The sequence below is a fragment of the Ascaphus truei genome, chromosome 2 (genome assembly GCF_040206685.1).
Source record: "Ascaphus truei isolate aAscTru1 chromosome 2, aAscTru1.hap1, whole genome shotgun sequence".
Classification (NCBI taxonomy): Eukaryota; Metazoa; Chordata; class Amphibia; order Anura; family Ascaphidae; genus Ascaphus; species Ascaphus truei.
In genome coordinates this window covers 343,459,998-343,474,325 of record NC_134484.1, presented here as the reverse complement: position 1 = coordinate 343,474,325, position 14,328 = coordinate 343,459,998, and the positions used below count along the sequence as shown (strand labels likewise).

General features: G+C 40.1%; 1 protein-coding gene across 1 annotated transcript; it reads left to right on the top strand.

Annotated features, from left to right (window-relative positions):
• The first annotated feature begins 3,478 nt into the window (after positions 1–3,478).
• Positions 3,479–7,966, top strand: SEC61G (SEC61 translocon subunit gamma). The gene is made up of 4 exons (XM_075586754.1): positions 3,479–3,637; positions 4,966–5,065; positions 7,305–7,407; positions 7,821–7,966. Exons 2-4 carry the CDS (start codon positions 4,972–4,974, stop codon positions 7,828–7,830), a joined length of 207 nt encoding a protein of 68 aa, XP_075442869.1. The 5' UTR covers positions 3,479–3,637; positions 4,966–4,971; the 3' UTR covers positions 7,831–7,966.
• Positions 7,967–14,328: the final 6,362 nt, after the last annotated feature.

Genomic DNA, 14,328 nt, shown 5'->3' with positions numbered 1-14,328 from the left:
TTGCTCAATGCATGATCCTGGTAAAAATGTGTAAATGGCCTGGTCACCTGTGACAATGGGATCATGACATGACGGAGAGTATGTAAAGTTCAAGAAGGTAGGTTACAGGAGGATGAGTATAGAACCCTCAGGGAGACTGGATAAGCGAAGGAGTGGCTCAGTGAGTAGAGATTGCTGGTTCAATTCCCGGTGTCGGCTCCTTGTGACCTTGGGCAAGTCACTTTATCTCCCTGTGCCTCAGGCACAGAAAACATAGATTGTAAGCTCTACGGGGCAGGGACCTGTGCCTGCAAAATGACTCTGTAAAGCGCTGCGTACAATTAGCAGCGCTATACAAGAACATGCTATTATTATGTTTCTAAAGTAATAGTACAGACCAGTCCCCCCTGCTTACTATGTTGTAGATAAAGGATACTGTCTTTGTCAGGATCCCAGAAGAAGATTAAGGGAGTCCAATATAAGTTTTGAAGTATGAAAATGGCATGCCATAGAGGGCCTCAGTAACGGGAACTCCTAGGTGCTGGAGGATCGGCTCTAACTGCGGATCCGCATTAACCGCCCTCTCTGCGGCAGGAAAAAGGCAGTTCGCGCATCGAACAAAGGAATTGGGGTCACTTGCACGGGACCCGCTTTAAACCCCAATGGGCCTAGCATTACCAGGATAATACAGAGGGGTATTCCGAACAGGGAGGGGGTACCGGGTCTCAGAATAGTTAAGCAACTAAGAGATATATCTCCCTCTGAGTATTAAGAGGATTGGGCATTCATGGAAGAACATAACGCATTGATACAATGTTGTATAAAGTGTAGTGTGCAGTCCCTGTGCCTGGGCACCTGAATAAAAGATAGTTGTATGAAAAAAAAAAGTTCCTGGTGCCCATTATTCTACAACTTTGTGTGACGGGGCTCGTCTCAAATCAGGAGGCGGGTCCGCAGGGCTGAGGTAGGGATACAAATAAACCGAGCACAACCCAGGGACAGAGCCCTGTAAGAGTATCCGAAGTCTGTATGGAAGCAGGAGTCAGGGCTGGCGGCAGAGTTGCAAAGTCCAGGGGACAGGCAGAGGTCAGGGCTGGCGGCAGAGGTGCAAAGAAAGTCAAAGAGGCAAGCGGAGGTCAGCAACAGGAATTCAAAACAGGCAAGAGGATGAGGCGTTACTGCAAAGACCGACAGGAACTACAAACACACAGAACTTTTCTCAGCGACTCCCCTATGGTAACTGCAGTCTTATAAAGCAGGCTGCCAGTACCCAAAATGGCCACAGAGAGCAGAAAGGGCAGGAGAGACAGAAAACCCGGACTGGATCGAACAGAATCCTTACACTTTGCTACCTCAATGCCCTGCCACCTGAATCCAGTCCCTGAGTCAAGGTAACCCATGCGAAGTAGCCATACATAGCACACCAATGTAATCTCCGTAGAAGTCATGCAGGAAGGGCTACATATATATCAGAGGTGGTCAAGTGGCTGCAGTGTGTGAAAGAGAAAGTTATAACAGAATGGGGGTTGTTCCATAAAGTGTGACAGTGCAGATCGGGCAATACCACGGAATTTCAAGTCAATGGGAATTTTCATGTATTAGTGCCCAGTCTGCATTTTTGCACCTCAATGAATAACTACCAATGAGCAGTTAAGTCCAGATGAAAGAACATGGTAACCCCAAAGGACAAACTGACCTAACAGAAGTCAGATATAATGGAAATGTTTATTAGGTGAGCCTCTGAGGGCCATGGTCTATATTCAATATGCTTGGGTAATGCTTCCCAGGGCTGCAGGTTTCAGCTCCATTCTAATGAATGGGGACTACAACCTTTTCCAGTGAAGCACATTACACCATATTGAATAAGTAAGTATAAATAGTGGAAAATCAACCACGTTCTTGTATACTGGGACAGCCCTAGTTTGCAATGGTCAAAAGCAGTGGTTTCCAATCTGTTTTTGGTTAAGGAACCCTTTAACTATGTTGTGAAATTCTGCGGAACCCCAACCCTCTCTAATAGCACGTCTGAGATCAGATGCATTGTAAGGAAGGGTAAGCGAGTGTTGGGGTTCCTTACAATGCATCTGTTCTCAGACGCGCTATTAGGGAGGGTCGGGGTTCCTTACAATGCATCTGATCTCAGACGCGCTATTAGAGAGGGTTGGGGTTCCTTACAGTGCATCTGTTCTCAGATGTGCTATTAGAGAGGGTTGGGGTTCCTTACAATTCATCTGATCTCAGACGCGCTATTAGAGAGGGTTGGTGTTCCTTACAATGCATCTGATCTCAGACGCGCTATTAGAGAGGTTGGGGGTTCCTTACAACGCATCTGATCTCAGACGCGCTATTAAAGAGGGTTGGGGTTCCTTAGAATGCGTCTGATCTCAGACACGCTATTAGAGAGGGTTGGGGTTCCTTACAATGCATCTGATCTCAGACGCGCTATTAGAGAGGGTTGGGGTTCCTTGCAATGCATCTGATCTAAGACGCGCTATTAGAGAGGTTCGGGGTTCCTTACAACGCATCTGATCTCAGACACGCTATTAAAGAGGGTTGGGGTTCCTTACAATGCATCTGATCTCAGACGCGCTATTAGAGAGGGTTGGGGTTCCTTAGAATGCGTCAGATCTCAGACACGCTATTAGAGAGGGTTGGGGTTCCTTACAATGCATCTGATCTCAGACGCGCTATAGAGAGGGTTGGGGTTCCTGGCAATGTATCTGATCTGACGCGCTATTAAAGAGGGTTGGGGTTCCTTAGAATGCATCTGATCTCAGGTGTGCGCACAACTCTCTCTAATAGCGCGTCTGAGAAAGATGCATTGTAAATTTTTCTGTATTTTTGTAATTTTCAAATGGCCTGAGAATTACAGGGAACCCTTTAGGAGTGCCCGGGGAACCGAAGGGTTCCTAGGAACCTGTTGAAAAACACTGGTTTAAAGAAAAGCAAAAGAAGATCAGGAATAACTGTATAAAGCATTAAGGATGTGTTATTCAACAGAATCAGCACATCACCATTAAAACATCTTTTTTTTGGGGTGGGGGTGATGGGCAGAACCTGAAAATTTAGCTTATTTCAGACAGTTGAGGATGAGGTCTCTGAATGAGAGCTAGGGGGTTCCACTTTAATGTAGATACAATTACATATATATTTGTATTGAATCAATGACACTCAGAGGAAACCAGTGAGACCTGCCAGTCCTGTATGTAATCTATGCATTGTAACTGTCCTCCAGGAATGCAGTGATTAGTGTATTTGTCTCTGTACTACTGTAGTGCACCGCCACCCCCAAAACACTGAAGGATTGTGTTATTTGCCACAATAAAGTTGCAATGAAGAAAAAGAAAAAAAAAAGAAAGCCAGTCAGCCGTCCTTGCGCCAGCTCAGCGTTGGCTAACACCTCCGCGAGCAGTAGAGAGGACGTTACTAGAGTGGATAGAGCGCCCCTTAAATCTCTTCCGCATTCATATGGCTACGCAGGCGCCCTGGATTGGTAACTGGGCGGGCGGAAGCGTCATCCGGTGACGTCGGAGGGTGCAGTAGAAGAATCAGGCGCAGCGAGTGCGACGTGTCCTTCTGATTCCGAGAGACGGCCGAGCAGCACCGCGCAGATCACACCGCCCGGATCTTATCACTTCAGTGTATCTCTCCGCCACAGGTAAATAGCTGTGATACACTTCTGATAACCCTCTTATCCGGTGTCCGTGATAACCCTCCTCTTATCCGGGGTCCGCACCCCAAATACAACAGGGGAATCCCCAGATTTGTGCTGTTAAGTACCTGGCACAAGAGTCAGCTTGTATTGTATATTTACACTTGCTAGTGTGTGTGTGATAGATAGATAGATAGATAGATAGATAGATAGATAGATAGATAGATAGATAGATAGATATAGAGAGTTAGTGTTTATCTGTCTCACATTTTAATCTGGTCTGTAACTGTTACAAAAGCCTATAACATTATCTCTACCTGTGCATGCAATGTCTTGTATATAATGTATACCCTGTTCACTTATGTAACTATGTATTTGCCATCATAACTCTGTGCCCAGGACATACTTGAAAACGAGAGGTAACTCAATATATTACTTCCTGGTAAAACATTTTATAAATACATAGACTCACACACACTCTGGGTTAAGGTAGGGTTGGTAGGGGATGTGCTATTCTTTTTGATCTCAGTATTTGATATCACTTTCTGCCCTCCATTTGCTTTGTTTCATGTTCTCGATATCCCAGTGTGTATGTCCCTGCATTAGAAGTCTGTGGGGGCCCCTTGGGAAGAGGTAGTATGCAATTCCCCCTCCCGCCCCCATGTTAGGAAGCAGTGGCTTACTGTATAGATTTCCCAGCTACTATTTGAATGAGATTTAAAGAAGCGACTCAGGATTTTTTTGTGTGCTTTATTTTATTTACTGGATGAGAACCATTGGATCCCCCAGAGTCACAATGCCATGATCCTCAGCTCCATGTAGACACTGGTCCCCCATCATATTTTAACTGTGGTTACTAGGTTTAAATCTCCCCTGGGGGAAACAAAATGGCTGCCAAATCTTGGGCTTGGAGGAAGCTGCAACATCATTGCGTGTGACTTCCTATTGGATGGCCACTTCAATTCCCTTTACAAAAAAAAACAAGAATACCAGTAATGTCACCAGTATTTGGTGGTGGAGGAAGGGGTCCCTTCAGCTTTTAGTGTGGTTCCCTCATCCGTATTGACATGTCATGAGCCATTAATTTTAGTGTCACCTTTCTCATCACAAACAGATGTTACAAAATATTGTCAAACTTGGCATTTTTAATTTGATCTTTTAAATTGGACGGACCTGCTATTCTAATTTACAGTTTTCCATACTGCACTATATTGACTTTTGTATTTTACTCCCTTTTGCCACGTTTCAGCATTGTTCTTGCCACCTCACTAGAGTTGATGGTGGCAGACTGATGATGTTAAAATAAAAGATCTATAAAATACTTTTTCTTGCAGACAGCCATGGACCAGGTAATGCAGTTTGTTGAGCCAAGCAGGCAGTTTGTGAAGGACTCAATCAGGCTCGTCAAAAGATGTACTAAGCCAGATCGAAAAGGTATGTTTATTGAAACAAAAAGGCATGGAGTTTTATTTTGATGGGCAAAGGGTTGTTCACGCCAAAAGAACTCCCTTGGTTGCACACCACCCGCAATCTGTTAACTGTCTGAGATACATTCATATATGTTGTGACTATTGGAGTCGGATATACTGGCTTCACTAAGACATACTTTTTTTCTGCTTTGTTCCACTTGCTATCAGTTACTAATACTACAACAGCTTTCTGAGCGTTTGTTCACCATTTTGGACTATACATTACAGAACTCGGCCACTAACGAGTGGCTTTGTTCCTGTATAGGTCCAATGATATTTACATCTTTTTTATATTGTCACTATCCAGCCATATACATTTAGTTGGCAATAATCGTATGCTCAGTAACTCGCATAGAATATACTTTAGCTATTATTTAGCTTGTTACACTCCGTACACTCATAGCTGCACTGTTCTGGGCAGGGAGCATACAACCCTATCAAGGTGACTAATCTTTCTCTGGTTCTTCATTTGTTTTGATGCTTTGCGATATTTGCTAGCTCCCTTGCATCCCTCCTATCCCACTAGTTACTTTTTTAATTACTGTTCATACTGTAATGACAGTGAAATGGTTTTTATTGATTTTATTAAATGTTTTACACGGGCGGTTTGCAACCATGTCTGTTATTTTGGAGTGTACACTAGTGATGTACCGAGTACCCGGCGTTACCCGTCACATTTTCAATTACCCGGACCCGACAACTGAGAAGTGGGCCCGGCACCGGATATTGTCAGGATATCTGAAAATAACATCACTTACCTGTGGCAGCATCAGAAGTGTCTTCAGCCGGCGTGAGAGCTGCTGGAATCCATTACACAGCACCGCAGCAGGTAAGCAGTGTGAGCCGGGGAAACACATGACCGGAGCAGGAGTGTTCCTATTGGACAGGCAGCTGTCCAATAGGAATGCTCCTGCTCCAGTCACGTGGTTCCCCGGCTCACACTGCTTACCTGCTCCTGTGCTGTGTAATGGATTCCAGCAGCTCTCACGCCGGCTGAAGACACTTCTGATGCTGCCACCGCCACAGGACCGCTGCTGCTCTTCATAGATGTCGCCGCGGTCTTCCTCCACCCTGCAGGTAAGTGCCAACCGGGTACCCGGCCAGGTAGAACTATTGATTTTGGCCGGGTACCCGTTACCCATTGTTTTTTTTTTTTTATTATTATTATAAAACATTACCCGGTACAACACTAGTGTACACCTTTTGTACTCTCTATGTTCTGATATTCGCTCATAATTCACAGCCTTGCACCCTCTTTCTAACAATAGGATTATTCATTTATCAATTTGGTGCAGTGCTCTAGGTCAGGGGTGCGCAAACTTTTCAGTCTGTGCCCCCCAGTCTGCTCGTTCTCTTTCTCCCCCCCCCCCCCGCCCAAAGGTAAGAATTTAGAGGCGTCGCGCGGTCCCCCGGCATTTAATTTAAAGGCCTTCGGAGAAGCGCAAGGCCTCTGAAACCGCCGTGCTCCCCAGTTTGCGCACCCCTGCTTTAGTTTATCAACTTATCTCTTTTTTTTCTTTTTTCTTTGTGGGATAAAAGCGAATGCACATTTAAATCTGCATGTCTTGCTTAATGTTTGTAATGCATCAAGGGCCATGTTACCCCAATAAGTGTGCAGTGTTACATTTTTGTAAATAGCAGTTCAAGCATATATAAAGTTTAAGTCATTTATCACGCTATGTAAACTTCCCTATTTCTAGTATCTAAGGACAGTCTTCTGTATAACAGATTGTTAATGTAGTTTAATTGCAAGACCGTTTTTTAAAACAGATATCCACAACTTCCTTAGCATCGCAGTGGCTGTTTTTGTGAATTTTAGACACATTCTCATGAACACCAAAGGCAAGAACCAGATGGGAAATTATTGATGAACTCAAATGGTAATCTAACAAAATGATTCTACTGTGTACAATCCACTATTTGTAGTGTTCACAAAACAATAAGATGTAATAAAATCCATTGGCCAATCTAAAGAAGCACTTTGTATCGGTTCAGTTAAATTAAATGCACAAAAATCCAACAAAGATGCTGTGCAAGAGCCAATAACCTTACACAAAAAGGATACACCCTGAATTAAATCGAGGAGATGATGTTCTCTCTAGCGTAACAAATATAAATGTTGTACTGGATAACCTGAAAAGTTGTGGTTCACAATTATATATTTTTTTTCCTTCTAACAATACATCTTTCTTTCTTTGTTGCAGAATTCCAGAAGATTGCAATGGCAACTGCAATCGGCTTTGCAATTATGGGTTTTATTGGTTTCTTTGTAAAGCTGATCCATATTCCCATCAATAACATTATTGTGTAAGTGAAGGTTTCAATTTTCAAGTTTTCTGGGATATGCTTACAATAGAAGAAACCTAAGATGGTATTGTGTGAAGTATTATTTCAGGAATCTTTATGGTATTTTCCCTGCATTCCATATCCTTTAACCTGATGCAAAGTTCCTTTATAAATCTTATGCCGTTATTAGCTGTAGACTAATGTATTTGATACTATACTGTACATTCCCCATGCATAATTATATGTATAACATATTTTATTAACATTTTATTGACTTCAAGCATTAGTAAATGCATCCTGGAATAAACATTAATTTATTGACATTAATTTATTGGCATTAAGAAATGTCTTGCTGGTATTTGGACAACATGAATTGCAATGAAGATTCTGCAGCCCTTAACCAAATTTCCCCCTTTTTTTTTTTTTTTTTGCAGTGGCAGTTAAAAAAAAATTCTTCGATCAGATGGCGACCTGGAGTTTGGAACAACGGCAATGTTTTGGGGGATAGATGCTCATTTTTCGTTTAATGTATATTTTTTATTTGGCCTAGTTCATTTAATAAAACACAAAACAAACAATACTTTTGCTTAATCTCTGACTAGATTTTTTTTTTTCTTCTGTACAAGGTTTCCGTGTAGTACTGATCCCACATCTATCTGTAAAAGTGTTTAGACCTGAATGTTCCATCTTTCATTGGTCATTAATAATTGGAGCAATTGCTTAGAGAATTAATGATTTCACTCTACATGGGTTAGCTTGTACATATTGGCTTTTGAACATGAGACATTATACATTTTGCAAACTGTAATATTGTTTGCAACATTTTTCAAATAAAACCACCAAAAATTAATTTCTTAAATGCAGTATAAAGTCTGTCTGGGTGAACGAAGACATATTGGTCCTGTAATATATATGTTGCCTTCCTTTACGTACACTCTTACGGATGATTGACAGTGAACTGTTTTTATAGATACCCAGAAGGCGCTACCACAAAAATATGTGCAAGTGGAACATTAAGAAATAAATGTGATTATAAACACCATCTATGTGACATGCAATTTTTGATTGACTTGAAAGAATTAAAATGTAGAACTTGGAGTGTCAAAAAAACATTAACTTTGGTTCTCAGGTGATCAAATTAATGCTCAAAATGTCCGGTAGGAATATGTTTCCAAAAAGTTCCCTCTAAAGTACTTATTCTCCAACATCCAGGGGACGCAAAAGGGATCACCTAGAAAAAGACCAAATTTTACCCTGAGGTAATCGCCACACGAAACCACTCAAAAAAGCAAGGAACACTAGCCACAGTTTGGGGAATATGCCTTTTTTGAATAAGAACACAGAGTAGGAAAATCAAAGAAGCCAAGATTTACTTGTCATTATTAAAGCTGCAGTTCAGTCAATATCCTGCATGTGTGTTTTTTTTAATAAATCAGTTCTGTAGTAAGAAAAAATACTTTTAGCATTTTCTGTTTTTAAAAAAACAACTTTGAAAGACCAATTTTCTTGTATTCTATTTTAACAGCCATTTGCTAAGGCACTGCCCCTTCATGTCCTGTCACAAGCTCTGGCACACCCCTTTGTCAGCCCTGCCCTTCCTCTAGCACATGTCAGTGCAGGAATGCTCATGAATATTCATGAGCTTCCACTGACAGACAAGCAGATTATAAACAAATCCCAGCTTTTAATATGTCACCAAATTTCGACCTATCAATACATGGAGAACGAATTGACCTGCAGCTATACAGTTCTTTAGGTAATTAGAGATTGCCCACATGAAACTATTGAAGTAAAAAAATAAATGTGTAAAAAAAAAAAAAAAAAAAAATGAACTGCAGCTTTAATCTGTTCCACACATTATTGCACTACTGTGTTTCTCTCTCTTTTTGGGGTAATTACTTATTCTCCGACACCCGGGGGAGCAAAAAGGGAACTGTTTTATTCCATATATTTTAGGAACTATGAAGGACATTAAATGGTAGTTCTAAGAATAAATGCAATATAAACCTTGGTGTTTTCCAATGATCTATGTCAGGAATTCAACACAAGTCTTAACTGTTCATATTGCATGACACATATGTATCTAGTTATTAAAAAAAGGACTTATTTTAGGCCACTTTCCATATCCTAAACAAATTAATACTTTGAAGCTTACAGTACTCATTAGGCTATCAAGATGTCCACTGACAGTGTGACTTCCTATTAGCCCCCTACAGTGAGGATGACTTGTCAGCCATTTTGATTTTCCAGATAGGAAGAATACTAGCAAATGCGCTCAGTTTTATTAAAGTACAGCGCTGCTCGGCTTTGGAGGGCCTCCTTGTTCTATGTGGAGGAGGAGGGGGGAGTGGAGTTCAAAGCTTTATACGAGGTGTACTTGTTATTGCCCGTATGCTGTAACATGTTGGTAAGTTAAACTGCGTAAAATGGGTATTCAGTAAGCAATGATATCTGGAAGGTTGGAGTAACCTCTGCACTCATTTGTATGATATATTGGTATATTAAATGGCTTGCCAACTATTTAATAATGTTGATTGCAGTCAACTTTTTTTTTTTATTCTAGGATATTTTTTACTTTGAGATCTTTCTAACATAGATTTAAAATAATAATAATAATGGGTATAGGTTTCAAACATGAAGTGTCTGGGAGGTTGCACTGTGCCCTGGGGAGAGCCCCCATTTTAGTCTAAATAAAGGTTACCATGGAAACCTCAGTCTAGATTAAGAAAAGCGTGATTTCTTTTAACAAGTTTTTTTTATTTTGAAGACCCAGATTTGTTTTAGGTTGTGATGCCTTTTAGCAGGCAACCCGGTTTCATACATTTTAATTAAAGTGTAAAGAGCTTTTGAAACCATTTTTTTTTTTTTTTTAAGTGTATCAAGTGCACTTCAAGAATAAATCCGATTGCTTTGTATCCAAAGGAAAATTCCACTGAGGCAATACGGGAGAAAGTGGAGACTCTGACCAGTACCCACTTAAGTGGGAAATCAAAAATTGTAGTGAAGACCTCAAGTGTTAATCGTGGGCAGCATATTAAAAAAAACGCTATGGCAGCGGATTTATCCCTGGCACCCTTTATGAGGGCGGCTTTAGGAGGTGCTTCCGGAGGCGTGCGGAGGAAACGGCTCAATTTAAGTTTTGGCGCTGAGGAGAGCGGAGGGCCGGTCACGTGAGTGGTTCACCCAATAAGGGCAAACCAGCTCCGTGACGTCACTGGCCGGCCCCTGGATGGCGCGCGCAGTAAGGCCAGAGAAAGCACCCGCTTTAACTCAACCTCCGCACGGCTGCAGTCTCTATGGACTCGGCCTAACAATGCAAGTATAACAAGACATTAAAGTGACAAACCTCCACCGTATAGCAAATAAAAATACCACTTATGGGTATATTTGCATGTCTCAGACAGGTCAACCCTGTAAGTGAAGTTTAATATGGTGCACTAAACTTGTAGGTCCCTAATGTGCATTTGTGTCTTAATAGATATATTGTTTTGATTATTCTAAGCATTAGTTTCCACAAACTTTAGGAAAGGTTGTGAGTTTGATATTTAATTAACACGTTTTATTATTTCTGGGACATGCATAGAAAAAAAGTGTCTTGTCCTTGCATCCTAACTCCAGAGTCTAGCCCAAAGTCCAGATTCTTAAATAGTGATTAGTCTCTTGTTGGAAGTCCAAAGGTGCATAAAAAAGCGATTTTTTAAATATATATATATATATATACAGTGGTCGACAAATCACCAAAAAATCTACTCGCCACCTAGTACCACACGTGAGCTGCTTGGGCCAATAGGAGCTCGCCACGATGTTAAATCCACTCGCCCGGGGCGTGGAAATGTATAGGTTTGTCGAACACTGTGTATGTATGTATGTATGTATGTATATATATATATATATATATATATATATATATATATATATGCAAATATAACTGTATGCTCATCTGCATGTCTTAGGCAGGTCTGCAACCCCGCCTTTCCCCCCGGGGTTGCAGACCTGCCTAAGACATGCAGATGAGCATACAGTTATATTTGCATATTTGCTTTCCTGTGGAGGGTTTTTGTCACTTTTTTTACTCACCATAACTTAACTCAGTATTATGTTTTATATACATACATACATACATACATACATACATACATACATACATACATACATACATACATACATACATACATACATACATACATACATACATACATACATACATACATACATACATACACACACACACACCATACTTATTAAGGTTATGGTGGGGGGAAAAAGTGACAAAAACCTTCCACAGTAAAGCATATAGCAACTGGAAACCCCCTGCTTCAATCCTATGTAAAAAAAAAAAAGCCCCTTGGATTGCTCTTTTAAAAGGCATTAATGTGTCAGAAGGGAAGACGAAGTGGCACCCAGGAGATAGATGCATCTGGGTTCTGTTCAGCTTTGGAATTCCCTCTTGACGATGTTACTGAAAGTCGTCCCATCTTGCGTTCCAAGCTGGTAGCTGGTGCTCCAGACCTTCCTGATTTGACTCCACCCTACGCGTTTATGGATCTCAGTGTCCGTTTCTTCAGTGTTTTCAGTCAAACAGACTGCATTATGTACTCTTCTTACTTAACTTACTAATTGTTGTCATATTCCTATATATTTCACATTTTTCTATAAAGATCATTTTGGGTACGTGACAGCATAAAATGCTTTTATTACAAAAATGATAAAAAAAAATGTTTTACATATGTGGGCATAAAAGATGGGGTTAATATCAGTTTTAAATTAATGATTTAAAAAAGATGGTCTTTTTCTCAAATAGAATTTAATCTGAATAGGATAATCTCTATTAAAATTAGGAGACATTAGTTATGGATACCATAAAAGTGGACATAGGTAAAAAGAAGTAAAGTAGTATTTTTGATACTAATAATTTCAAAAGTATATTTTTAATATCTTATTTTAAAAACAAGTAAACATTTAAGAGGTAAAGTTGAATAAAAAGGTGAAATCTTTGTGGTACTAAAATATATAGAAATTATATATAAATAGAAATTATGGATACGTAAAAATATAGAAATATATACCAATACATATACACTTTCATAGACATATTTCATAATATTCATATTACAATCTTATTTTTGCATTCTCTCCATAAAAAATAGTGGCGGCTGCTTCTGCGCATGCGCTGGGAACAGTATTCAATCAGGTCATTTGCAGTAAGTACACATACTTCTGCGCATGCGCGGCCAGCACGATTCTATGACGTTTTCGTTCCTAATGTGAAGGAAGTTTTGTCCTATGAGATTTTACTAGGTGCCAGCAAAGAAGTTTCACTTAAAAACAAAAAAAAAGAATCTTACAAAGGGGTCATAAAAGAAACAGCAAAAATAAATATCTATAATTATGTACATTCAATATGTTTCATTTTGTGAAATGTTTGCAATAATGTTGCCTCCTCTCCAATTGTTTTTAACAATTGTCTCAATCGCTGTAAATCGTGACCGGACGGGTCTCATGATGGAATTTAAAATGGTTTGATACACGATGTTAATAAACCTTTCTCAATGTTTTTAATGTCTTGGCCCAGTCTTATTTTCAGACTTCTCGTGGGCTGCCCAGCAGTATATATAACGTGTGTGCTGCTGCAAGTAATGAAAATTTTTATATTACATTTTTCCCCCAGTTATATTTGATTTAAATTCTTTAATCTGTGTCTGTATGGGATTTTCACATTTACAATGCTCAACACATTTTACATTTATAAGAGCCCTGCGATTTGTTTGCAAAGTTTTCTTTACATAGTCTTAACCTTCTTTACAAAAAAACTAGAAACCAATTTGCATTTTAAGTTTGGGGCTTTTCTAAAAAAAAAAAAAAAAATGATATTAGGATTTGGCTGTCGTGACTCATTTGAGACAGGATATTTCATTAGAACAGGGGGGCGCAAAAGTATCTGGAACGCGCGCGTACAGAGGCCCTGCGCTCTTCCCCAAAGCACTTAAATTAAATGCAGGGGCAGCGCGCGAGGCCTCTGCAAGTCCCTTACTATGTCTCCGGCGGCTCCTGGCAAGGCGTCGCCATGGCAACGCAGGGTCAAACGACACTGCAAGGTCCAACGCGACATCACATGACATTGTGACTTCAGAAAGCGCCGGAGAAAAGGTACAGGAAGGGAGGGGGGGGGGGGAGAGCAGGCAGGGAGGCGCAGACGAAAAAGTTTGCGAACCCCTGCATTAGAACGTTCCAATCGCTATTAAAAACATATATACATCATTTGTTTTCTTTGGTTTATTCATATATTCTATTTGTTCTTTTCTATCCAGAACGTTTGCCTTTTTTTTTCCTGCTGCTTCTACGTTAATCTTATTGTATTTTCTACCTAGGAACTTTTTTTTCCAAGATGGTTGATTGTTCTGAATAGGTGACTTGTATGTAGATCTTGATTAGTATAGTGCCTACAGCTGTACTTAGTGCTTTACAAGAGACAGTACAATACAAAGCATTTTAGTACAATAAGTGCAACAAATAAGATCAGACAATAGGAAAGGAAATCCCTGCCACGGAGATCTTACAATCTAAGTGGTATGTTTATTTATTTATTTTTGTTTATTTATAAATGTTTTACCAGGAAGTAATACATTGAGAGGTACCTCTCGTTTTCAAGTATGTCCTGGGCATGGAGTTAAGATGACAAATTGGGAGACTTAAAGAGACAGCAGGTGTGGGAATAAGTGCAGTGGATGAATAAGTGCAGTTGCTGCGAACAGTTTTTTTTCATGCTTTGAAACTAGCTAAATGGATATTTTTGAGCCAGCCGTGATGATGAATGCAGGTAGCTAATAAATAATCATTACAATCCACGTTAAAAAAAAGTTTAGGTTTCTATCATTCCTTGCTCTGTAAACATTTCCAGGATTAGAGTTAGCGGTCGGAAGTCATTAAAGTCCGATAGGCAAA